Raw genomic sequence first — 22,500 nt, 5'->3', positions numbered from 1 at the left:
TTGAGCGCCGCATTCAGGACAAATCGAAACTATTTTTTCGCCTAAAGATCATACGACAGTTTTTGTTTCTCCCTATGCACGGGGACCTCTAGAGTGCCTCTTCGGAGGCCGGAACCTTGCGGGGGCAATTAGGGGTAGGAATTGGGACATGATTTCAGCGAAGGATGCGAGTGACTGATCCTCAACTGGGGGAAATTTCCTTGGAATCCACCTGAGGGTGTTAACAGTACACTATAACATTAATATAAAGCGCACTGCCCTTTCCTGTTTGCTGAGGTCCACCCACACCCTCACCCCCCGATATTTACTCAAGTGTGTTTGATATCGCCAATCAGCTGCTGACACGTCACTTTCCCTTCGCGCCACTCGGTCAGGTTGTTGAATGAAATGCATAGCCCTCATCATTTTCAATCTAAGGTCGTGTGTCGGAATTTTCACGGATTATGGCTACTACAACACTACAATACTCATTTTTCATCTTGAGCCTGCACCAATGCACTTTACGATTTCTATGCGGGAATTGTCGTTCCTTTCCTTTTTATTCATTGGTAAAGTCGACTTTTCTTTTCAGTAAAGGGCTATTGTATTTATGTGATAAACAATATAATTCAGGGTTTCTTGTAAATGTGGAATTACCCTTCTCGTGTTCAACTCGACATCTCACTCGTGAGCTATCGAGTGGAACACTCGAAGGGAAATTCCATATTTACGTGCGCCCATGTTATTTCCTTTTGCGGCCGGCACTGGTGTTTACAACTCGTGCCACGCAATTTCGTTGGAGGGTTGCGCGTGGTATACCTTAGTTTGGATTCAAGCTCCCCCTTTCAATCCTTATTAAAGTTTTTCGTTCGCACGCCTCAAAGTCCTTAACCAAGGGAAGATAAAGTACGCCAGATGACATTTCGCCCTCAAAATGTCTCGGGTTCCGGCGGGGACATGTGACGGGTTTTCTTCCCAAAACTTCGAAAACGTGGAGGTCAAGTTACCAAGTTTGCGAAGTTTATCTCGAAATAATCACCAACATTAGATACAAAGAATACAACTAGCCTGCTAATAGCAATAACTATTAAAGGCTGCAAAGGTTTACTTAGTGTCCCTACGTACGTGTGACTTTACTTTTAGACCCTTGAGGTTGCAAATACAATGCTTTATCTCATTGGTATTAAAACAAATCCCATGAAGAAAACTGGGAGTAAACAGAGGAGTGTTAGGATCCGCTGGACAAAGGGAGAGAAATCAGAACCACAACGCTAACGGAGCTAGTAAACTGTGAAGTTGTAGGTAGTGACAATTTTTTGTTTGTTTTTACAAGTGTTTTTTCTTCTCGAACTCAGTCAAAATCCAAATCTGATTATACAGGGTAATGTTGCCGAGGTTCGTGAAAAGAATCCCACGTCAATTCCCTTTACAAAATGCCACTGATAACCTAGTGAGATAATTGAGCTAAATCCACGTATACTTCTTAATTTTTAACGAAAATGGTAAAAATGAAACAATGTTTGAATAACAAGTGTTTGAAGCAGCCCAACGAGATCACTACAAAGTACTCTGGTGGATTTTGACGAGCGCTGCTAGTTGGCTGAGTCTTTTTTTGTCCACAACTGTTCGGGTGACTAATGCACGTGTGCTGGGGCTCAATGACCCAGGATTCTATTAATAACACACCACACCTAGATCTTCAGTGTGGTCACAGTTGTGTTCTCCCCACTCCTCATGCTCACAGTTAAACACTGAGACCTCGTCGCCTTCGCACTGAACGTCGTCCAACCAAATGGGATCAACACCTTCGCCGTACGCTGAGCAGCACACTGGCTTTCCTAAGGAACCATTGAAGCCAAGTTGGCGGCACACCACGTCAGCAGCCTCCTTTTGCTCATTATCATCACACACTGTACCCCATGTTGCATTGTGATAAACTTCTATGCGACCGTGGCTTGATCCTCCATTCACTAAACGAAGTAGGGATGGACCAAAAGAACATTGTACACCAGCGGCTTTGCCGTGATTGCAATTATTGTTTTCCCAGCCGCTGTGGTTGCATTCGTAGAGAAATGATTCATTTCCTAGGCACCCCGCTTTTGTCATCCATACGGTACCATTTTCTTCTCTAGAAGCGTTTCCATAAGCTTTGGTAGCTTGAGGGAAGCCCAGCTGCCTGCAGACTACCATCGCGTCCTGAATGTCCCAATCATGACTGCAAATGGTGCCCCACTTGTCATCATGAAAAATTTCCACGGTTCCAGTTAATGGTATCTCACTTCTTCTGAGGCGGACGGAACCCTCTGTAATGGCTGTTTCAAAGGTCAAACGAACGGAAAAGGTCATGCCACGTAATTTAAAATGATTCATTCGGAAATGGTACGTCTTGAATTTCCAACTACTCCTTCAAGCACTACTTTTCATAGAAACTGTTTCCCTTCGAAGAGGGGAATTCTTGCAATTATTTACATGAAGAACCTACCCAACCTACCCGTGGAGTAAAGTGGATAGACATAACTTAAACCAAAATAAAATTAAGTAACGCGGGGAGAACATTTAGGCGCTGTGGGGGATATGTGGCTTTCCCATGAATGATTATTACTATCAGACCGGAACAGAAGTCTGTTTTCCCAGAAGTTCTTACTTTGCTCATAAACGGTGAAGCTTCACGACAGGCTTTTCCGCTGTTTTCAATTGTACTCATTCAGATCAATTGCACAAAATCAGATCGAGGTTAGCCTTGATGTTTTTTAAGGAACTTCGTTCATATATTGAGAAAAGAAATAATCTATGCTGCAACGGTAATATCGAAATTAATTTTTGCAGGAATTATAATTTTTTTATGTCATTTTTTGATAATTTTTGCAATTTGCTGCGCGTTTAGTTGTTTCCCTCGCGCGTTTGATAACTCTTGGGTCCAACCCACCTCGGTAACTTGCTTGAAACCCAGGCTCTCTATCTGAGTAATCAGTGGAGAATACAATGTAAAGTTCGTGCGATGAGCTTGTAATAGGTGGAGGCAGAGAGGTGCCACTATAGGAACCAATTAGAGGAAAGTTGGAAGAAGAACCATCATAAATCTCCAAAATATCTTTGTCCTCCTCTGTTTTAAATGTATAGAACGTTAGCTCCAATTTTGTATTGGAAGATACACCCCATTTACACTCCATGTTATTTTTATACTTGTAGTAATCGCGTAAGGTGGAGAATATAAAACCAGTGATGTTTGTTTGTTCCAGGGTGAGGTCTTCACAGGAGCTGGTAACCGTCACTACTGGTGCTGGGAAGAGAGGCAAGCATTATGAAAGATTAACAACTGTTCGAAGTCTTACTAGGGAAACTCCAACGCTTCTCGTGGTTAAGATGCAGTAATAATTTTAAAACCAGAGATAGAAAAAGGAACAGTGGTTTGACTGTGGTAGTTTAGATGATAGTTATATGTAGCAGTCTGAACCAAGCAGTTTATAAATAGCATCTTGTTTGAAATTTTTCAGAGCCTTTTGATTGGATTATAAAAGTGTAAAATGTTTTACTACAGGAAAACCCTCCCCACTTTAAGGCTGACCATGTCCATGGCTAATCTTTTCCCCGGGCGGAAAACGTGAAACCGATCGTAATTTTGGCGTTAATTTAAATTAATAAAAAAAAGCGAGCTTTTCTCCTACGTCTGGTATTAATCGCCTGTGTCGGTACTCGAGCAACTTCATGTCCTTTCAAATACAATAAAATTTCAACCTGCCAATGGCACGGACCGTTTAATCTTTATTAACTAGTGATTCTTTCTATTTCACACGGGCGCCAGTACTAATTTGTTTAATTTCCCAGCTTCACGCTTCATTTTCACTCTAGGACAAAAAAAATATGTTCAAATATTCATAGTTTTAGACCGATAGCAAAGAACTTCAAATGTCCTCGATGTTCTCATTTTAATAAAGTTCGGTCAACAAATGTGTCTTGGTTAGCTTTGCAATGGATGCAGAAATCGCCTTTAACCTCTCTTTCGTTAAAATGTTTTTGTTGGGAGACTATAGTTACGTCCTTGACATTTTACATCCTACAACAATCGAACTCCCGAATGTAAAAAGGTCTTGAATGCATCTTCGTTCTACCAGAATCGTTTTTATACTTGCTGCCCCAGGCAACTTTCAGATCTAAAACATTCACGTTTTCCACTGCCAGTTCTACTTTCCCCTCCTTCAAGATTTCTTATGCTAGGACGTGATCAGTATTTTATCATCAGCTATCTGATGCGAAATTGGAAGCCATCTTGGTTTTTTTTACTTGTTTGGAAATGAATGGAGTTTTTCTTATCACCTAAGGGCATGCCTTCGAGCGTTCATAAAACATTTTCACATTTTTGGTATAAAGCTTTACACTTGTATAAATACTCGAAATGATGCCGTGTTCTTTATATAAATATATAGAACAAAATAAGTAGAAGGATATTAGGTCTGTATGAAAGCGTATTTTACTATATATCAACGTACTAGCTCCTTGTTAGTCGAATTCTTACCACTGCAGTGCTTTCCATTCCCAGTAAATCCAGGTTTACAGGAACAAGAGTAAGAACCTTCCGTGTTTGTGCAAACTGCATTTACATCACAGACATTTTTGGAGGCACTGCACTCGTCTATATCTAAGGAATGAAACAAGGGCCAGATCAGTACATGGCCAAAATATTTAATATACACAGCCGGTAGCCGTTACGGCACCTGTGGCGATTCAGATTGGAATAGTAGTTTTGTGAATAGACTGCAACAATCAAACGAATTCCATGGATTAGTTGGGTACGTGAACGTCTTATTCGAGAATAAAACCCAAGTTTCAACTAATGTACAATCTACTTTAATAAAGAACGCCACGGTGTAGTAGTCATCCGAGAATTGCCATTTGATTTGAGTTCAGTTATCGTCAAAAAAATCATGTTATCTCGACAAGATTTTAATCACAGGTGAGAGAGATCAGTACACCTTATCGTACTTGCTTTTTTTGCTCGTTGATTTGTACGTGTGATTGTGTTTTTCTTCAAATATTTCGTACTATTTAGGTTATTTAACGGAGGGATACAGAAACCCTTGTTAAATTACACTAAAGGAATAAACCACGCCTAAGCCTATACCTCTACCACGCTGGTACCCACCATTTAGTACGATTATTGCTATCTTAGGGTAACCCATAACCCTTACTTTTTCATTATCTGACAGCGTCCTCCACTTACCAAGAGTATCCATGTCGCAGTAAGCGAGTATGCTCTTAGAGGGTATAATAGAATTGAACCAATATTCACCACTAACGGCTTTTTCTCCTTCTGTAACCTTTATTTCCCAACAAGAGTCCGCAGGTAGTTCCGGTATAGAACCAAGTGCGACTGATAAGAAGAAAAAAATTGATTTGTAAGAGAGATTAGAGCAATACTCCTTCGTGCAAGCGCCAGACTATTTTATAGATCATAGACGTGTAGATTTTACCACTCTTATACCGTCTATCCTTTGAGCAAACTGATCTGTGCTGGAGGAATAATTGGAATTTGCTAAAGTAAGAACGCTCTTATGACTGCTTTTAGATAAAGGAGATAATTTCACTCTGTTATTTAAACAGAAATTGAAATTAATCGTCCAATTTAAAGGGAACACTAATTCTTCTTAACGGCTTTTGTTGAAAAAAGATAAAAAATTAAAATAACTGTATGAGAGACAGTAAGGAGAATTACTAGTGGGATCTTGGGAGTTGAAGGGTTAACAGCTGCAATCATGCCATTTTTCTCTCCCTCATATGCCTTAGTAAGGAATCTATGTAGATCAACATTTAAACTGCGTAGGTCATTATCATGTATTTGTGTAGAAAAAATAAAGTGAGTAATTTTCTTATAATTTCAGTTGCTCCCTTCGAGCTATCAAAATTGCGGTTGACTGCTTTTAAATTTGTGCAAAGTATTGACGTAGTATCATGGTCATTCAACACACGGTGACCTAGGGGGTCTAAACATGCAGTATATTTTACCTCTGTCTTTATATCTTTTGAAATAATATCTTTCAGGGTTGGGAACAAAGTTGTCAGGTTTGGCTTCTTTCGTGCGGTTGTTTAGTTCGCATATGCTCTGGGAGATAACATAGTTGAAGCTTTGACATCTTATGTCATTGTTGCACGCTGTCAGACAATCCAATGCGAGCAAAGCTGAGTGGGAAGCCTTGATGGTCTGAAAAACATGTCCTTTAAGCATCATCCCGTTGATCGATTGTTCGCTTCCACAGGGTTCAGGTGAAGCTGCATGGATCGTTTGACACAGAATCGCTATCATCGAAGTTGTAATGTGAAAAGTTCTTGAAAACGCCATCACGTAAAACACTTCAGACCTAGGAGTCCTGCGGAAGGAATGTTGGAATTAGTTCAACATATTTAATTTTTTATCATGATATTCCTCTAGAAAGAAGTGAACGAGAAATCATTGTACTCGGGGTGACATACTGAAGCATTGCTCGTCTAAAATTTTTTAAATTTATCTTGGGTTTTATTAGACGATAGAGGAGTGTTTTTGCAGGTGACCGGCGGTCTCTCTGCCTAGATATATTGAGGGAAGATTTTTCTGGATTCTAAAAGAGGCCGGGTTATCCTCTCTTGCTTATTTCGAAGTGTCTCTGTTTGTCTACGTTCGTTGCTTTTACATCTCTCGCTGCTCTTGTAAATGTTTGATTTCCTCAACATGTTTTTGGAAACGGTTTGATTTCTATATCTTGTTGTTCTGTATTGCAAAAAAACTCAACATGCCATGTTGGAGGCCGTTCTGTAAGCAATAAAATCACTGCTTATTTTATGAGGCAAATAACCAAATAAGGCAAGTTGTCAACATATCGTAATATATCTTAACAATTTTCATTTTAATTAGATCGAGAAACTTTCTGGGTTTGATTTTTACTTCTCCTCGCGAAACTTTTTGGGCGTGTCGTGTTAAGTCATTAATGACTTAAAAAACACAACGTTTATCGAACGTCTCAATATTCTTCAGAATCTTGTTTGTCTTTTGTCAGCCTAAGAGGACAATTACTCTCATTAGATGAAACTGTTCTGTGATTTCTTTACTTAACCAACTAAAAAAAAACCTCCCTTTCGATTCACGAAAAATATCAGTCACGCGAACAAACGAAGAACAGAAGTCATACAATCATGAAGTTTTTTCCTTTCGTCTGAAAGTCCAAGAAACCATTTGCAGTGGTAATTGCTTGAATAAAGAATGGTGAATGACGGAGAGAACTTTAGCGACGTCAGATTGATTTCGGTTTGATTACAATTATCTCTACCTCATCTAATGAAGGTTTCCCTGTAATACAAATTGTCTCAGCGAAACATATTTCTAACAAAATCTAGCGAGTTTCGCTGGCTTTTATTTTTAGTAGTTTTGTTTGATTTCTCGCCGTAGGTTTCATTGTGTTCAAAACATGAAAAAAAAAGTGAAGCACGACCGATAAAGAAAAACAGAAACAGCGTGAAAATACGTGATTGAGAATTAAACTCAATTTAAGCAATTTACATTTCAATTGCAAATCTGTTTTTGTTGATGGAATGGCACTGGAAAGTTTTGTTGTTTAAGTGGGTGGATAATTTTCCCCTAACTTTCAAGTATTCTTTCTGTTAATATGGAAACTGGATGTCTTTTATTGATGATAACAACTGGTCAAAACAAAATGAATTACGTCAAAGTATCTGCGTTTGTTGGTCCTAGTTACTTGCTTAACCAGGATGAGCTGTTCTTCGGTAGATTGTCTCTAACCTATATAATTATTATTATCGTAGATTTCTAACATGAGACCTTTCTTTGTGTAACAGTTACACCTTACATTAATTTGGAAGCGAAACTTTTTCATTCCCTTCCCTAGTGCAGTGAGAAATCTAGTGAATAAGCGGTAGAGAAATTAAAGAATCCAAATTTTAGTGTTGGAAGTCAATGCTGCAGTAATAAAGTAATGATCCTGTAGGTATGCTGGTTAATCTTCCAAATTAGTATCGATTGATTTTGTCTATCGTATATTTTGTTACATGATTACGTAACCGTGACAGTACTAGTAAAAATAAGTATTTTTTTTAAATAGATGACAACTGAGGAAAAAAGGAATCAAAATTTCTAATTTGCTTTCCAATCGGAAGGAAACGACATTTGGGTTTATTTGGCCTAAGCAATATCAGCTATTTACCACAGGCTTCTAAATACGTCGAGTGGACAAAAAAAAAACGCGTTGAACAAAAAGGGTTATAGGCTGTGCCCCTATTCCCAGATTTAGGAACTGAAACTCTTTTAATGATACCCGTGCATATCAGTCTAATAGAACTTACCAAATTTTAATTTTTCCTGTCTGTTGTTTATCGTCTTTTGAGCGTCTTGGCGAAATGAGGGTAATCACCTTTAGTCGTGCTGGTAATATCCTCTTAGTCGAGGATCCATTGTAATGCATATTTTTATTTTTGTTCTGTTGCTTTGTTTACCCTTGTGTGCGGGTGTTTTTTTTTTATGGTGTTTTTTTTTTATGTTTTTTCGCATCAGAGTTTAATCCTACTAATCATCTTTCAGTACAAACGTTGATATCGATCAATATGTTTGAGCGTGTGAGAACTCTTTTAATGATACCCGTGCATATTAGTCTAATAGAACTTACCAAATTTTAATTTTTCCTGTCTGTTGTTTATCGTCTTTTGAGCGTCTTGGCGAAATGAGGGTAATCACCTTTAGTCGTGCTGGTAATATCCTCTTAGTCGAGGATCCATTGTAATGCATATTTTTGTTTTTGTTCTGTTGCTTTGTTTACCCTTGTGTGCGGGTGTTTTTTATGTTTTTTCGCATCAGAGTTTAATCCTACCAATCATCTTTCGGTACAAACGTTGATATCGATCAATATGTTTGAGCGTGTGAGGTAGTTTTAGGCGAGAGACACAGGAAGTGGAAAACAAGGGTGGGAAAAAGTAAAGATTTTAATGGTAATGATATTGATTATGTGAATGATGGTGAAGATAATGTTAAGTAAAACAAAACGTCATCGATCACAGGATCTTTCTTAAGTTCAAGTTAGCTTCGAATTCAAAATTTCCTTTCGTGGAATGATTTTTAAGGTTTAATCATTCTACTCAATTATTTAGTAGCGCACCTTCAAAATCTGTATATTAGTACTTCCTCAATTGTGATACTTTCATTTAAATATAACTTGTAGGAAAACATCACGAACTGATACTCCGGGTCAGTTTTTGCATGTGTTTTGCATATAGAATCAGATTAAACTTAACAAGGAAGTCTATGTGGAGTTCACAGCTTCTAATCTCTGTTCAACATCTTCCTTTTCGTCACCCTCTTTCGCTCGAGTGTTTCCGATGACAACTTCTACATGAGCAAGCGCAAACTTTAATTTCCTATGATCTCACCTAGATGTGTTAACGATTCCCTTTCCAACTAATCAGCGCATCTTATGAGATTCTCAACAGGTTTTAAACCATAAGTTAGTCTTTGTGAAATGTTTCTCAGCTATATGACCAGCTCATCAATAAAAACAATTGTATTAAATCGCGGACTTAGTTCTTTCATATGCACCAGTTGGATTACTTAGGCGCTCAGCTGAAGTGAAGTCTTTCCTGTAGTAATCTATGACTTCTAGGTGAAAGCTTAGACTCATCCCTGCAGAGTAGTTCATCGCTCAAAAACAAATAAAGTAGCTAAAAGAAAAACTAACTTTCGGATATGAACATACCTTTTGATGACGAATTTTCAAGATTTAATGTTTCTAGTCAAAGCATTTTGTGCCCTGCGTCACATCAGAATATTTGTTCTTCAATTGTTTCTTTTATATTTGAATATTGCTCATACAGCTGTAGGAAAAAGTCATGACTCATTATGCTGGTCAATTTATTTGCAGATTATGTTTGTTTCGAAAAGGAGATGAGTTTTTCAATGACTCAAGGATGTTTACTTTATCATGAAGTAACTTTCATTTTCTCCAGTTGGTAACCATGTGATCGTGTTTTTGGCGAGGAAGTTATTTGCTTGGTAAAAACACGTGGAAATAGATGAAAAATTATAAATAGAATGTAATATTTCTTTCCTCAAATGGGAGAATTTCACTAAAAATTAATGGCATACAAGTTTCTTACAATACATTAGTTTTGAGCAATTTTCAAATGAGTGTGGAAAGTAATCCGATATTGCTTTGGTTTTACTAAGCATCGCTCTACTATTGGTTTAGAAACCTCGTGCCATCTAAACGAATCAGATGCAACACTATAAGAAATTGAGTCATTCGCCTTTTCCCGCGCTTCAGCCAATTTTCTTATTTTTACTTTGAGTTCTCCTTATCTCGTGATAATGTGAATCTTTGTTCGATTGGTCGCTGGGATTACTTTGGATTTCGATTTTCGAAACTCAGTTGGAAAATCGTTTTCATTAAAGACTATGAAGTACTACAATTACTTTTTAACGACACACTTCCTACATATAAATGCTAACAATCCAGTGACACTTAACACTAGGCGTACACGACGGAACATACTTTTTATTTCAATTTGCAGTTACGGAGGCGAATGATTGCATTGCAAACACAATTAGAGAAACTAATAGCTAGGAGGGCGGTCTTATTATACAAAAACGGAATTGAACGCGAAAACTTGAAAGGTTAGATTTTGTTTGCTACGGCTGACGCTTGGGATACCAATTGGCTTTATAGTTATGTCAATAGAGCAGGAAAAACCGTGTGGATTCTTATTTTCTGTCTTAAGATATTAATTTAGCGGGTAAATTGTAAAAATTGGGATGGGAGGTTAAAAAAAGTTATTCCAGCATTCACCAAACGAATACAAGAAAATAAAAAAAAAGAAAGAAAATCAAAGAACCACGGTCTTATGTCTGTTGAGAAACTTCCAAAGAACTAAATTTCAGAAGAAAACTTTATCCTGTTAAAAGGGAGATTAGGCGGGGAGAGTTAATTAGAAAGAACGGCTAAGACTGGTTGAAAAGTCAACAAAGTGCACCTGGCTTAAAAGTAACTTTATAGTCAACGAACAACAATACATTAACCAGACTCGTAAGAAAGGCCACACCACTCAAATCTTTCAACTGATTGCATAAAAATTTCAGTGCAATCCTGCAGCACGGGGAGTCAGTGATGGCTTGGTAGTTATAAGTAGGATCAACATGGTTATTTTGAACCCTTAAAATGAATTTTTACGCCGCCAAACATAATCAGCAGGATATCTTTGTTATGTTAAGGGTGGTTTGTTAACAGGTGTAAGCGGACAAGAAGCGCTTATACCGACGACTTTTCTCGATAAAAGACAAGTCACACAAATCGTTCTTCAGCTAGAATATTCACAAAACTGACAGGTAAGGTGTTTACCAATGTAAAATTTTTTACTTTTGATTCAAGCCGCGAGATAAAGAAACGGATTTATAAGTTTGACAGTTTATTGAGCTGCTATTGGAAATTGCGACGAGATTTTGCGTTGTTATTTTAACTGGTTGTACTGATCCATTTACTCTGAAAGTTCACCGTATTGTTAGAGACGTTTAATGGTGGAAAAACGTTACTGTTGTATTCAGTAAAATTAATATTGGGACATAATTTTAAAAATAAAATCTATTCGGTTAATAAATAATCTTTCAAAGACAAGTATCTGAATTTCTTAACTGCTTTGCCTAAAAAGATTTCAAAAGTCAGCTATAATATTTTGATATAGGTGAGCACAAGTCAAATATTCAGTTAACTTATTACCGTGTTTGGCAGACTGTTGTGCAAGTGATAAAAGACCAAAATTTATTGAGCATCGATAGAATTGTTCCTGCACTTCATTTACATGTTAGTGTTTTAGCTGTTATTTGTCCAATACAAGCCGAATTATCTTCGTTTACTGTGTGTAATTTCCGCAGCTGATGTTCACGATTTTAAACAACTGCTAAAATTATACTATCTGGGGAGAAGCTGATACCAAGACCAAACGACGGAAATGGGAAGTTGTTCAAAGATAAACTAAAGAATAGCATTGAACTAATGTTTGCGAACGTTTGAAAGTGGAGCGTTTGATTAAATATTGAACAAGGAAGGTCGGTAGCTTTCAAAGAAGATGATCGGCTTTATTCTCTAAGTAATTGGATGTAACGAGAAAGTTCTTTAAGATAATCAATGAAAGATGTGAAACAGAAGTAGGATTTTTCAATCGCAGAGTCCATTTTTTTTTGGTCTTTGATTCATACGAAAGCAGAATTTTTTACTACTCAGCTACTGCTTAAGCCGACAGAAAGCGTCTTCTAGGTAGGCATTGGACAGTAAATAATGACTTGAACATATGCTAATTTCAGGCCAATTTAACATTATCTTACCGTTTTTCAATAGTATGAGTCGAGATGGTGAGTTTTAGGCACAGAGGCCGCCGATCTTTTTTTATGGAAGAATATGAGCGCAATAATTTACAAGCAACGGTTCTCTGTTGTCATGATCTCTTTTAACAAGTAAATTTATTTCAAAGATTCCCGCTCTTTGGGCTGTTTTCCTAATTCAAAAAGAAGCAGCTGCTTTAAGTGTATCGCTGAGAAAAAAAACAGAGATAGCCGCGTGACCTATGAACGACAACATGTTTCGCTGCGAAATCTTTCTCGTGCAAAGATCAATGTTGATTTGATGAAAAGATCCAAAGGATTGGTACGTGTTTGTGCACACGTAATTCCTAGGTAGCCATATACGCTTAACCATGTAAAAGGAAAGGGTAATTTAGTATTATCGACTCAGTTGATAGTACCAAATTACCCTGTTATACTCTCCCACTGACGCAGCACCACAGTTTCTTTAGAAACTTGCCCCCTTTATTCAAATACAAAAAGAAAGTTTGTTGCAGGCTAGATATTGAATCCAAGGCACTTTACAAATCACGGGACGAATATGACATGATGACTTGTGAGAGACGCCTTTTTGACCGTTTTTGTTTAATCGCAGTCATTTTGTACCCAATGATGCTGTGGAAAAGAGAAACTGTTACGTGTATGTCTTTTATGATCATCAACGTTTGTTGTGGTTCTACTGTCCTTCAGAAGGAACGATTCCCCCAAGGTAAGTTGGTATAAAGTGAAGTACGAGAATTGCATAATCAGGGGGGGAAAAATGTGCTCTGAATCGTTCTATACTTGTTTTCTATTTAGCATTGTTTGAACTGATGTTTGGGGCAGTTAATGATTTTTTTCCGATAAAAGTAGAGAAAGCTTTTTACTGCAAAAGGCTGATTTAGATTTCGTGCTCATTTACAAGAAGAGAACCAGTTGAATTTGAAAGCAAGGTGGAAAAAAATTTCAACGAAACTCCAAAATGGTTTCCTTTTAGCTTATGCTTTTTAAGATTTACCTTGTCTTCCTTTCTTTACTTCTCTCGTAAGTCCGCCTTCATCAACACTTCGTCCGTCATCACTGTGTACCCATCAGTCTAGTATGCTCGAAATTAATTTTACACAAACTTACCATTCTTAATAAATTATTCGGAAAATATCACTGAAGGAAGTTGTGCTCTCTCAAGTTTTAAGTTTATTTTGTGAAATGAAATCTGTCACTCCTTTTAGTAACAATACCATCCTCCTGATACAAATAATCCCAAAATATTCAAGGAGGCAAAGAAATATTATTCTGTTCTCCTTTTTTATTTAAGGTATGGACTCTTGTGGACAACGTATTCTTCACTCAACAACCAGTAATTACTATGGAATGGCTATTACAAGAAACAATGTGATAGACAAGCGAATAGTGGGTGGGAGAGTAAGCAGTGATGGTGCATGGCCTTGGCAGGTTGCTTTAATGCTGGATGATGTCCAAGTGTGTGCAGGCTCAATTATCAGACCTAACTGGGTTTTAACTGCTTGCCATTGTTTCACAGGTGTGTGAATGACGCGAAAAATCCAAGGTACTCTAATAATATATGACGAAAATGGTCGTAAATGAGTTTCTAACCGAAACACCTCAGCTAATGAGAGGCCAGAAAAAATTTAGGAATTTCACACAGACGCCAAACAAGGAACTTCCTTCTTCCATCGAAGCGAGCTCGCTAGTATTTCTTAAAGCAAAAGTCATGTCATTGTATCCTTGAATATTAAATTTCCGCCTCCTAACCAGGATGATAACTTTGTCTGAAATATATCTATATTTAAACAGATTATCGGTCAACAAAGGATCCAACTCGCTGGAAAGTTAAACTTGGTGCCAATCCTCTTTCATCAGAGTCGAAAGAGTTTCAACAAGTGAGAGGAGTAAAGAACATCATCGTGCACCCAAAGTACTGGGGTAAAACTGTTCAAGGTGTGCTTATTCAGCCTCCAGATTATGATGTAGGTGAGTCAAAACCCTGCGATAGGGGAAAAAATCCTCATCAGGAAATGATTGTTATAAAATATAATTAGAGTGCAAGCTGGATGATTTAAAAAAATAACGAAATTATTCTCATAGCTAAACTAAACTGAAGAAATTGTAGGAAGAGAGTCCTGAAAACTGAATTCGGGGTCGACGGAATTTGAATCCGTACCTTCTTGATACTCATTGGGCACAACTACCGACTGAGTCACGAAGCGTTATGTTAATATTTACCAAGTAGAGGTCCTTTGTGATAATGGCAGAATAGTCGCTCCTCCTTATTTCTCCCAGATAAAAAACTCCCACTCGTATTTGTTCAGATCCTCTCCTGGAATTTTCACAGTTCTTCCAGGGAAAAGATTTTACATTTAGTTGCCTTTGAACAAAGCAGCTTTGCTTCAAGGTGTTAAACTGTCACCCCAATCAGCGTCCACATATCTTTTCAACGTCTTGGTTCGCAAGGTTTCGCCCAAACGGTGGCGATGTTTCCCACACTAGTTACTATTGGAAAAGCATCGTTCACCCATTAAGACACCGCGAACAATGTTTTTCCAGATTTTCCAGATAAGAATTATTGTTCATATGGATAAATGGCGAGAATTTTTTTCATAGCTTTCCTTTTTATTTCAGCTCTTCTTGAACTTTCAAGCCCAGTGACCTATAACAGTTTTGTGCGACCTATCTGTCTCCCCGTGAATGGCTTAGTATTCCCCCCCGGGAAAATCTGCTATGTGACAGGATGGGGATCAAAGGGATGGAACAAGCCACCGTCGGAGTTTTTGCAAGAAGCTCCGGTACGCTTAGTTTCGCGAACGGAATGTAACAAAAAGAAATCCTACGATGGGACTGTTCCAAAGACGGCTTTGTGCGCCGGATACAAGGATGGAGGGATTGATGCATGTCAAAAAGATAGCGGTGGACCGCTAGCTTGTGAATATGAAGGACAGTGGTACCTCGTGGGCGTCATATCATGGGGAAAACATTGTGCAGTCCCAAATAAATACGGCGTTTATACTGACGTGCGAGTTCTAAACTCTTGGATTACTAGAGTTGTACAGTAGTTTTAATACCATGAATTTACGAGTGTATGTGGCAGTTAAACGAGAAGTGATTGTCGATTACTTTTCCCAGTGAGCATGCCCCTTCAGCCAGAACAAGCAAGCAAAGTTTCATTTGGGAAAGGGTTTCTAACATGAGTAGCGTTCTATTTCCATTGAAAAGATTCAAGGATAAAGTTTCAAAATCTATTCTAGCTGTAGAAGTAGGCAATGACCAACTATTTTCTTGAAGTTCTCGCTTTCTAAGAGGAACGATTACAGGAGGGGGTTATAATTAAATTTTCATGTGTTTTTGTTTCATATGCCCATGTGTGACACATTAATTATTCCCACATTGGGAGTTTTTGCAAAACAGAATTACACAGCAGTTAAAATACTTATAAAAATTGAGGACTACATATCTCAAATTTACATTTCTCTTTGAGTTTCCCTTTCCCGCTTGAAGAGAAGAGTACTCTCGGTACTGAGATAGTTGATTTAGTCATAGGTTTACAGACTGCAGGTCTAAAGGTGGGTACAATGTGAAGACTGAAACGTAAAGCGCTTTCGAATAATAATAATAAAAAAAAGATGGAGTCCAGCCCAGAGAACATAGTGGAAATCTTTTCGCCTAAACAGTGTAAAACGACAGAAAACGAATAAAGAATATTGACACTTTTTTTTCATACTTTTATGGTCAAGACTTTCAAAAGCTTTGTTTGTGAATTAAAACGTTCTGCGGGAATGGTGTCGATATATTTTACTCAGGGAAAATTTAACACGGTTAAATTTGGAAATAGTCTTTTTCTTTGTGTGTCCACGGCGGTTTTACCAACGACAACATTCACCGGCCTTTTGCGTGTTTAACTTACAAATGCTGTGTACCGTGATCGTCTTCTTCAGTGTGAAATTGCATCTATATGGAAACTCGTTCATTCAACTCCTTACCTGTATCCTTGAGAATTGAAATATGCCAGACTAGTTTTAGCCTTGCAGTGCAGATTCCATTGCTTTCATAAAATCAAGGACAAAAAATGGATTTCAAAGACGAAACTTCCTTTCGAGGAATGATACATTATAACTGGTTCATAAATAACTGGTTCCTGATCAATTATCAAGTATTTGCAGGTACGTCTTCATATCTGTATGTTTCGTTTGCATGCGGCAAAAGAAAGAAAAATATCGAAAGAGAGAACAATTCTCTTTAAGACTCCAAATTATCGGATTTTTTTTACTGTAGGATTATTGACGGAAGAGCGTTAATTTTATGACATGACAACTGTGCTCACCTATGCCACTTTTTGGATGTGTCCTGCTTTTACCATAGATGACTACAGTTACTTCACTGGGGTCGCGTTGCGGAACTCCTAATCCTTATAGTTATATGCGAACTCGTTTCTTATCAAAATTCGTTTGAAGAAGAGCCTTTCCTGGGGCGGTCTCCTCAGTTCTGACTTCAAGGTACAACGTGAGACCCATTTCTTGCGGGCGCTATGAAACCGACACACGAACCGTCATGTCGCTTTAATAAGAGTTTGTAAAATGAGATGAACCACAGATATTAGTTAACTGACAAATGATACAAAATATATTATGTACTTAGTGAATGCTTGGGAGGCCAGGATAGTAATATATTTTGTTCGAGGCCCGGATGTAGAGACCGAGGGCAGAAAGGCCTGTACGTCCCGACCGATCATAACTTAGTCAATAAGTATTTTATGATACGATTTTGTCATCTTTATTTTTGCATTTTGTATCTCGCAGAGGCGTTCGCTGGCCGTGTGTTTTTTTCCCGCGCCGCGTGCGTGCGAACGCGCACGTCCCTCATACGGAAAATTTTGTTTTATGCTTTTTTCTTTGGCTCAAATTGTCGCACATTAAACATCTCACAAAAACCCTTTTTTATTGGTAATGCTAAGGGATTATTGCCGAATGGAAGAAGAAGTGTTCCTGTTCGAAAAGTCATCGCCATGACTATTTTGCCTTGTTGGGGAGTGGGTAGCGTAAATTTGCATCAATATGATCCATTTCCACTGGTGTACCCTGAGGATTAGTTGATTGTCGATGAATGCATAGCACCGATTGTAGGTCGACAATTCAAGTTACACGTTATGACTCATTCAAACCACTTCTCTCTAAGTGCAAGTCGCCTGGTACAGGTCGAAGCAAAAAAAAAATTTATCATTTTAATGGTGTACAAAGTAATCGTGAGGCGATTGATGTTCAGCGATGGAATGCCTCGAGCCGATTGAAGACTGGTTTCTGCAGGGTGTATGTATATAGGCCTGTGTTTGGTTTCAATCAAACGCGTAGTTAGAAAGTGCGGTTGTTTTTCTGCGAGCAAAATGACGTATTCCTCTTTAATAAAACTATCCTGTGGAAGCTGTCAGTTTTGAAACAAAGTTTAACAAACCAACAAACTTTCGACTGATAAATATTGCTCGAAAAGATTTTTGAAGGGCTAGTTAGGCACGATACAAACTTTTTGGGTTAAATTGAGTGCGTGGCACATGAACAGTAATGCACGTTTTGTACGTATAACAAATCAATCTTGCGCTTCAATAACAACAAAAAATATAAGGTAAAAAACTAGCAAACGGTACACAAAAATACATTTTTAACATGAATTTTCGGTTTATTTCGGATAAAAGGTACTTTATTTCAGTATCTACTAATTGCAAACTATTTCATAAACCTTTAGATGCTGTTAGAGTAGTTTCGTGAGTCAACTTTAAAGTCAAGAATTTTGCATTCCTATTTAATCAATCAAATTTCCGTCCATTTAGATAAATTCCATTTGCGTATGCTAGACAATCACAGCATTTGATCGGTTATTCAGCCAGGTATCCACCAAACCACCACTGTGTTGTGGAAAAATCGCCTCCGTTACAACGGAAATTGGTATTGAAAGCCTGGTTAAAACCAAAGTTGTCCTCACTGGCTGAAGACCCAGCAGTGGGCACGAACCCACAGCCAGTATGACTGCTGTCGATGTGAAGCATGTAGGTGTTATGAACCTGCCAGAACCTTGCTGTTGTACCAGGGCCAGCTGCATGTCCACGGATATTTACGTAGTCCACCAACAGGCATTGGCCGTGTCCAAGAAAACCCATGATATCGTTGTTGCTGAAACTTCCCCTTACGTAGTCTCGGTAATCTATGTTATCAAGGTGATTGAAACTGCAGGTTGCTCGCCAGTGTGTCGATGTGCTGCGGAGGCTCTTCATCCGAGAGAGCGTCTGTCGGTACGAGTCCCAGTTCGGCGTCTTGTGGTTAATTGGTGCGTCTTGTGCAAAAGTGCTGCTTCTGAATTGGCGTAGGCTTCTGGACGCTCGATTCCAAGACATGACAAGGGTCCAGGCTGCACCCGGCTCCGATTCAAGGTCGCAGTAAGCAACGTATCGTTGGTACTTATCGTCGAAAAGCCAGTAGAAACCGTTTTCAAACACTCCATTTTTTAAATAGTCCAGGCAGGATCGGGCTATAAAGTTATTTTTTCCCAGGTGGATTCCCTGAGAAAACTGAGACAAATACAATAAAAGAATTAGGAATGTGGCTATGAGCTTATCACGTTCAGCAAGTGCCACTGACCAGTAGTATATGGCTGTTTACTTAATTTTCCCAATTCCGAGAAACACCGTCTGTGTTTTCCAATCAACCACCACTCCGTTTACAGATATACCCGGCGCGAACTTTGAATGAAGTTATGATCAACAATTAACTTATCAAAGCACCCAAAGTGCGGACCTGTTTGCTTAGGTTTGCTGAGCTTGAGAATTATTACTACAAAACATGCTGTAAAAAAATTTGCTTGAAAACAAACTTGTTTTGAGAGGGACCTAAATAAAAAAAAAAAAAGATTTTTTTGTGTTGAGACCACCTAGTTAAACTAGAAAACCTAAGAAGGAACATTTGGTGAACCGAAAGTCAGCTTCGGTTCCCAGACAAAGAAAAAATAACTGGGGAAATTCCAACATTGAGCGTCAAAATAATAAATGCATATTGCAAAGTGTTGAATAACCTCGGGATGAAACAATGGGGGAATGCTGGTGAAAAAACTGAACCTCAAGCTATCAAGACTCCTCACAACATTTATTTTCCGTAGTAGAGAGCTTCTCGATGGGGTGTTGACGGACCACAGCTAAAGTGACTGGAACGGCCATCAGCTCAAGGGGAAATTTCCAATAAAGACTCAATGTAAGAGCGAACGTATAAATGAACATTAGCTCGTTCATCTCGCGATATAGAGTCAGGCTAACAATTGTGTTGATCGCGATCTTGACTGCTTTATGGCCATTTTTCTTGTTGCTATATATAACACCTTGGTTTAGCGTTATTGGTGCGTTTTGGTGGCGTTTTGGTTTCACAGTTCGAGAGTTGTGCTTTTTTACTGTAGGCACCGCGCCTGAGAAATTTCGATTCTCTGTCTATTTGATGCTATTAGGCTTCTTTAATCCTAAGGGTGTGCCAGTGAAAGTCACGTTCAAAAACCGTCCCCTCTGTTTAAGATGTTTACTAAACGACAGCTCGTCAAAGTAATTTTAACACGACAGATTTGAAACTCGCTCACCTTTCCTGCTTTAATAATCTCTAACGGAAAAGCCACCGCGAAAAGCAACACCACAACAGACGAACACATCTTTGAGTATAATGAATGTGCTTGGAGAATCGTGAACTGAAATAAAGACACGCTGCGTGGTTTATTTATAGATGTTTTGGGAAAGGATAAGTTTACAATCACGTCCGCAGAAATCATATCCTCCTTAACGAGGATATGATGAGAGGTGCTGAAAGAGCATGTTACACAATATTTTTTCAATTAAAACTCTGAAACGTAGGTTGTATGGTGTAGCCAGTTTAGAGGGTGTTTAAGAACACTCTTTTGAGTATAATGAATTATACTCACCTCATTATACTCACTTCATTAAGTATAATGAATGTGCTGCAAGAATAGTGAGCTATAATAAAAAACAGACTTCCTGGTTTATTTAGAGATTTTTTTGGGAAAGGATAAGTTTGCAATCACGTCCGCAGAAGTCATTTCCTCCTTTACGAGGATGCAATGAGAGGTGCTGAAAGAGCGCGTTACACATTTTTTTTTTTCAGTTAAAAACTCGTAAACGTAAGTTTTACAGTATAGCAAGTTTAGAGCGTGCTTAAGAGCACTTCTTTGGTAATGCTAAATCGTAAATGAATTAAAACTATATTTCTTTTGTTGCCGAATACATAGCAAGCAAGAGCTTACCTGCGTTAACCATTGAAAAGAAAAGTAGCAACATAGTGAACACGAAAACTAACAGAGCACGAGGATGACACACACACATGTCTGAAGCATGTTCGGGAGAGAAATAATTTTTTATTGAATAAAGCGTGAGGCCACGTCTGCAGAGATTAAAGTCTGTGTTTTAGAACAGTTTTTGACCAAAATTTCATTGTATTCTCTAGCTTAGATCACATGCAACTTTGAAATAAAGTGACATGGTCAGCTACACATGCAAGATTGAAGGGGAAATCACGAGTAAGGACGTTTGACTCCACACTCTTTCAACAGAGAGAGTTTGAGTCCTGTCGAAATATATGGAAGTAATGATCGTAATGGATAAAGCTTCGATCGAAAGCCGTGGTAAAGGATCGTTCGGCCGGCAAAGAATACACAACTGAACTGTATAATAAATTTTGGATATAATAGGTTGAAAGAGCGTACCACTATGAGAGTACTCGAGCATTAGAGCCGAGCCACAAAGCTGTGCACGCTATCCTGCCAAATTGTCCGACCTTTTCTGGGGACTTCTCCTTGGCTTTTTGCGTGCTCTGAAAGTGAAATTTCGGAAGAAGCGAGCCGGCCTAAGTAGTACCTCTCGAGTGGATTAAGCAAGCCTACGCCGTCTGGTTTCTCCCTACACTCTCTCATGCTCTAGCAGCTTTCTGCGTGGCTTTGCAAAGAACAGAAGCACAGTCAAGGATGCTCGATTTCCTTAAATAGAACTGTTCTGGAATTTGGATCACTGGAATATTCAACGAAAAGAGCGCAAAACGGAGATGTCTGCTCGTTCTTTCATGTAAGAAAAGGGTGCAAGATTCGTTTAAACTAGACATAAAGCATGATAGAAATTGGATAGCTGTCAGTGTTTGCACGTCGGTTTCAAAAGTGTTTGCCACAAGGTGGCAATGTGTGACCTAGTGTTAAACGATCAGACCCTTGTTTCCCTCCTGCTCACGAAGTTCTAGCAATATTTTGCGCGAGATAACATATTTCGTAAGTTCAAAAGGGGAAAGCTGTTTATAGCGTATATGATCGCTTCATTGTCGTTGAGAACAAATAATTTCCGTTTTAATTACAACCCACGTCCGATAGACTAAAGTAACTCTAACGAAGTTCCGCGGTTCAAGTGAACAATTTCCTACTTTGAATACTCACAACATTTTGTAGCAATTCCTTGGAATGATGACCAATTAAAATCAGGTGGTTTTCGAGAGTGACTGGAAAGATTCTTTGGTTTTTATCAGACATGTTCTGTATGGGGTTCAGAACACTATTGCAGTCCAATCCAGTTCTCATTTTTGCTTTGGAACCATTGAAAACACAAAGATACAAATTTATGTACATAAATGATTTCCTATATATTTACAAGTCATTGTCTGCAACGTTATTTTAGGGAAAAACTTAGCGGCTGGAAGAAAGCTTCGCCTTCCATTTTTGGGGGGGGGGGAAATAAAGCACTGAATTTCTACCTAATACAAACAGCGAAACTTATTTTTGCGGACTAATCTACAGAACCAAGAGTTTAAAAAAATTTAAAAAATTGACGTGAAGATGAATTCCAAGTTAAGGTCAAAATAGGTATTTAAACAACACTTTAAACCATAGTGAAGTAGCCCACTCGCGTTTTCCCGCGCCTTCAGAACAGAGTTCTTGTTCAACCTTGAGTTATTATGGCTATATGTGATATTTTCCGTCGCTCTAAAATGGGTACAATGTTTATCGCAATCGTGACTTTTCTAACACGAGCTTTACCTTACTCTTCTTACATCTCATAGTATTCGCGATATGTGATAACATTCATAATGCCTGAATACTGATCAAATATTGAATTTTCTGTTTCTATCATCTAGTCCTGAATACAGCTGGGTGGAGGG

The 22,500-nt window shown here is 38.4% G+C and overlaps 3 protein-coding genes and 1 pseudogene across 3 annotated transcripts; 2 read left to right on the top strand and 2 right to left on the bottom strand.

Annotated features, from left to right (window-relative positions):
* LOC131780327 (ribonucleoside-diphosphate reductase subunit M2-like) overlaps positions 1-22,500 on the top strand; it is a 240,027-nt pseudogene that overhangs the window by 216,414 nt on the left and 1,113 nt on the right.
* On the bottom strand, positions 1,654-9,774 carry LOC131783179 (uncharacterized). The gene is made up of 6 exons (XM_059099916.2): positions 9,705-9,774; positions 5,980-6,341; positions 5,198-5,347; positions 4,493-4,615; positions 2,906-3,259; positions 1,654-2,291 (listed from the first exon to the last, which is right to left on the bottom strand). The coding sequence occupies exons 2-6, from the start codon at positions 6,311-6,313 to the stop codon at positions 1,654-1,656; spliced, it is 1,599 nt and encodes a 532-aa protein (XP_058955899.1). The 5' UTR covers positions 6,314-6,341; positions 9,705-9,774.
* Positions 11,206-16,030, top strand: LOC136282098 (serine protease 33-like). Its single transcript, XM_066169331.1, has 5 exons — positions 11,206-11,329; positions 12,933-13,046; positions 13,632-13,856; positions 14,132-14,308; positions 14,957-16,030. Exons 2-5 carry the CDS (start codon positions 12,947-12,949, stop codon positions 15,385-15,387), a joined length of 933 nt encoding a protein of 310 aa, XP_066025428.1. The 5' UTR covers positions 11,206-11,329; positions 12,933-12,946; the 3' UTR covers positions 15,388-16,030.
* LOC136282099 (uncharacterized) lies at positions 18,148-20,031 on the bottom strand. The gene is made up of 2 exons (XM_066169332.1): positions 19,934-20,031; positions 18,148-18,884 (listed from the first exon to the last, which is right to left on the bottom strand). Exons 1-2 carry the CDS (start codon positions 20,000-20,002, stop codon positions 18,195-18,197), a joined length of 759 nt encoding a protein of 252 aa, XP_066025429.1. The 5' UTR covers positions 20,003-20,031; the 3' UTR covers positions 18,148-18,194.

Source organism: Pocillopora verrucosa, chromosome 7 (assembly GCF_036669915.1).
Source record: "Pocillopora verrucosa isolate sample1 chromosome 7, ASM3666991v2, whole genome shotgun sequence".
NCBI lineage: Eukaryota > Metazoa > Cnidaria > Anthozoa > Scleractinia > Pocilloporidae > Pocillopora > Pocillopora verrucosa.
This window is presented reverse-complemented; position numbering and strand designations above follow the sequence as displayed.

Bases quoted from the DNA above. Each gene is read 5' to 3' on its own strand.
- LOC131783179 (XM_059099916.2), bottom strand. From the start codon at position 6,313: ATGGCGTTTTCAAGAACTTTTCACATTACAACTTCGATGATAGCGATT. The intron at 3,260-4,492 runs GTAAGAATTCGA...CTCTCTTCCCAG, and splicing joins GAATGGAAAGCACTGCAGTG to CACCAGTAGTGACGGTTACC. The intron at 2,292-2,905 runs GTGGGTTGGACC...CCTTTGAAACAG, and splicing joins GTTTCAAGCAAGTTACCGAG to CCATTACAGAGGGTTCCGTC.
- LOC136282098 (XM_066169331.1), top strand. From the start codon at position 12,947: ATGATGCTGTGGAAAAGAGAAACTGTTACGTGTATGTCTTTTATGATC. The intron at 13,047-13,631 runs GTAAGTTGGTAT...TTTTTATTTAAG, and splicing joins GAAGGAACGATTCCCCCAAG to GTATGGACTCTTGTGGACAA. The intron at 13,857-14,131 runs GTGTGTGAATGA...ATATTTAAACAG, and splicing joins TGCTTGCCATTGTTTCACAG to ATTATCGGTCAACAAAGGAT.
- LOC136282099 (XM_066169332.1), bottom strand. From the start codon at position 20,002: ATGTGTTCGTCTGTTGTGGTGTTGCTTTTCGCGGTGGCTTTTCCGTTA. The intron at 18,885-19,933 runs GTGAGCGAGTTT...TATTTGTCTCAG, and splicing joins AGATTATTAAAGCAGGAAAG to TTTTCTCAGGGAATCCACCT.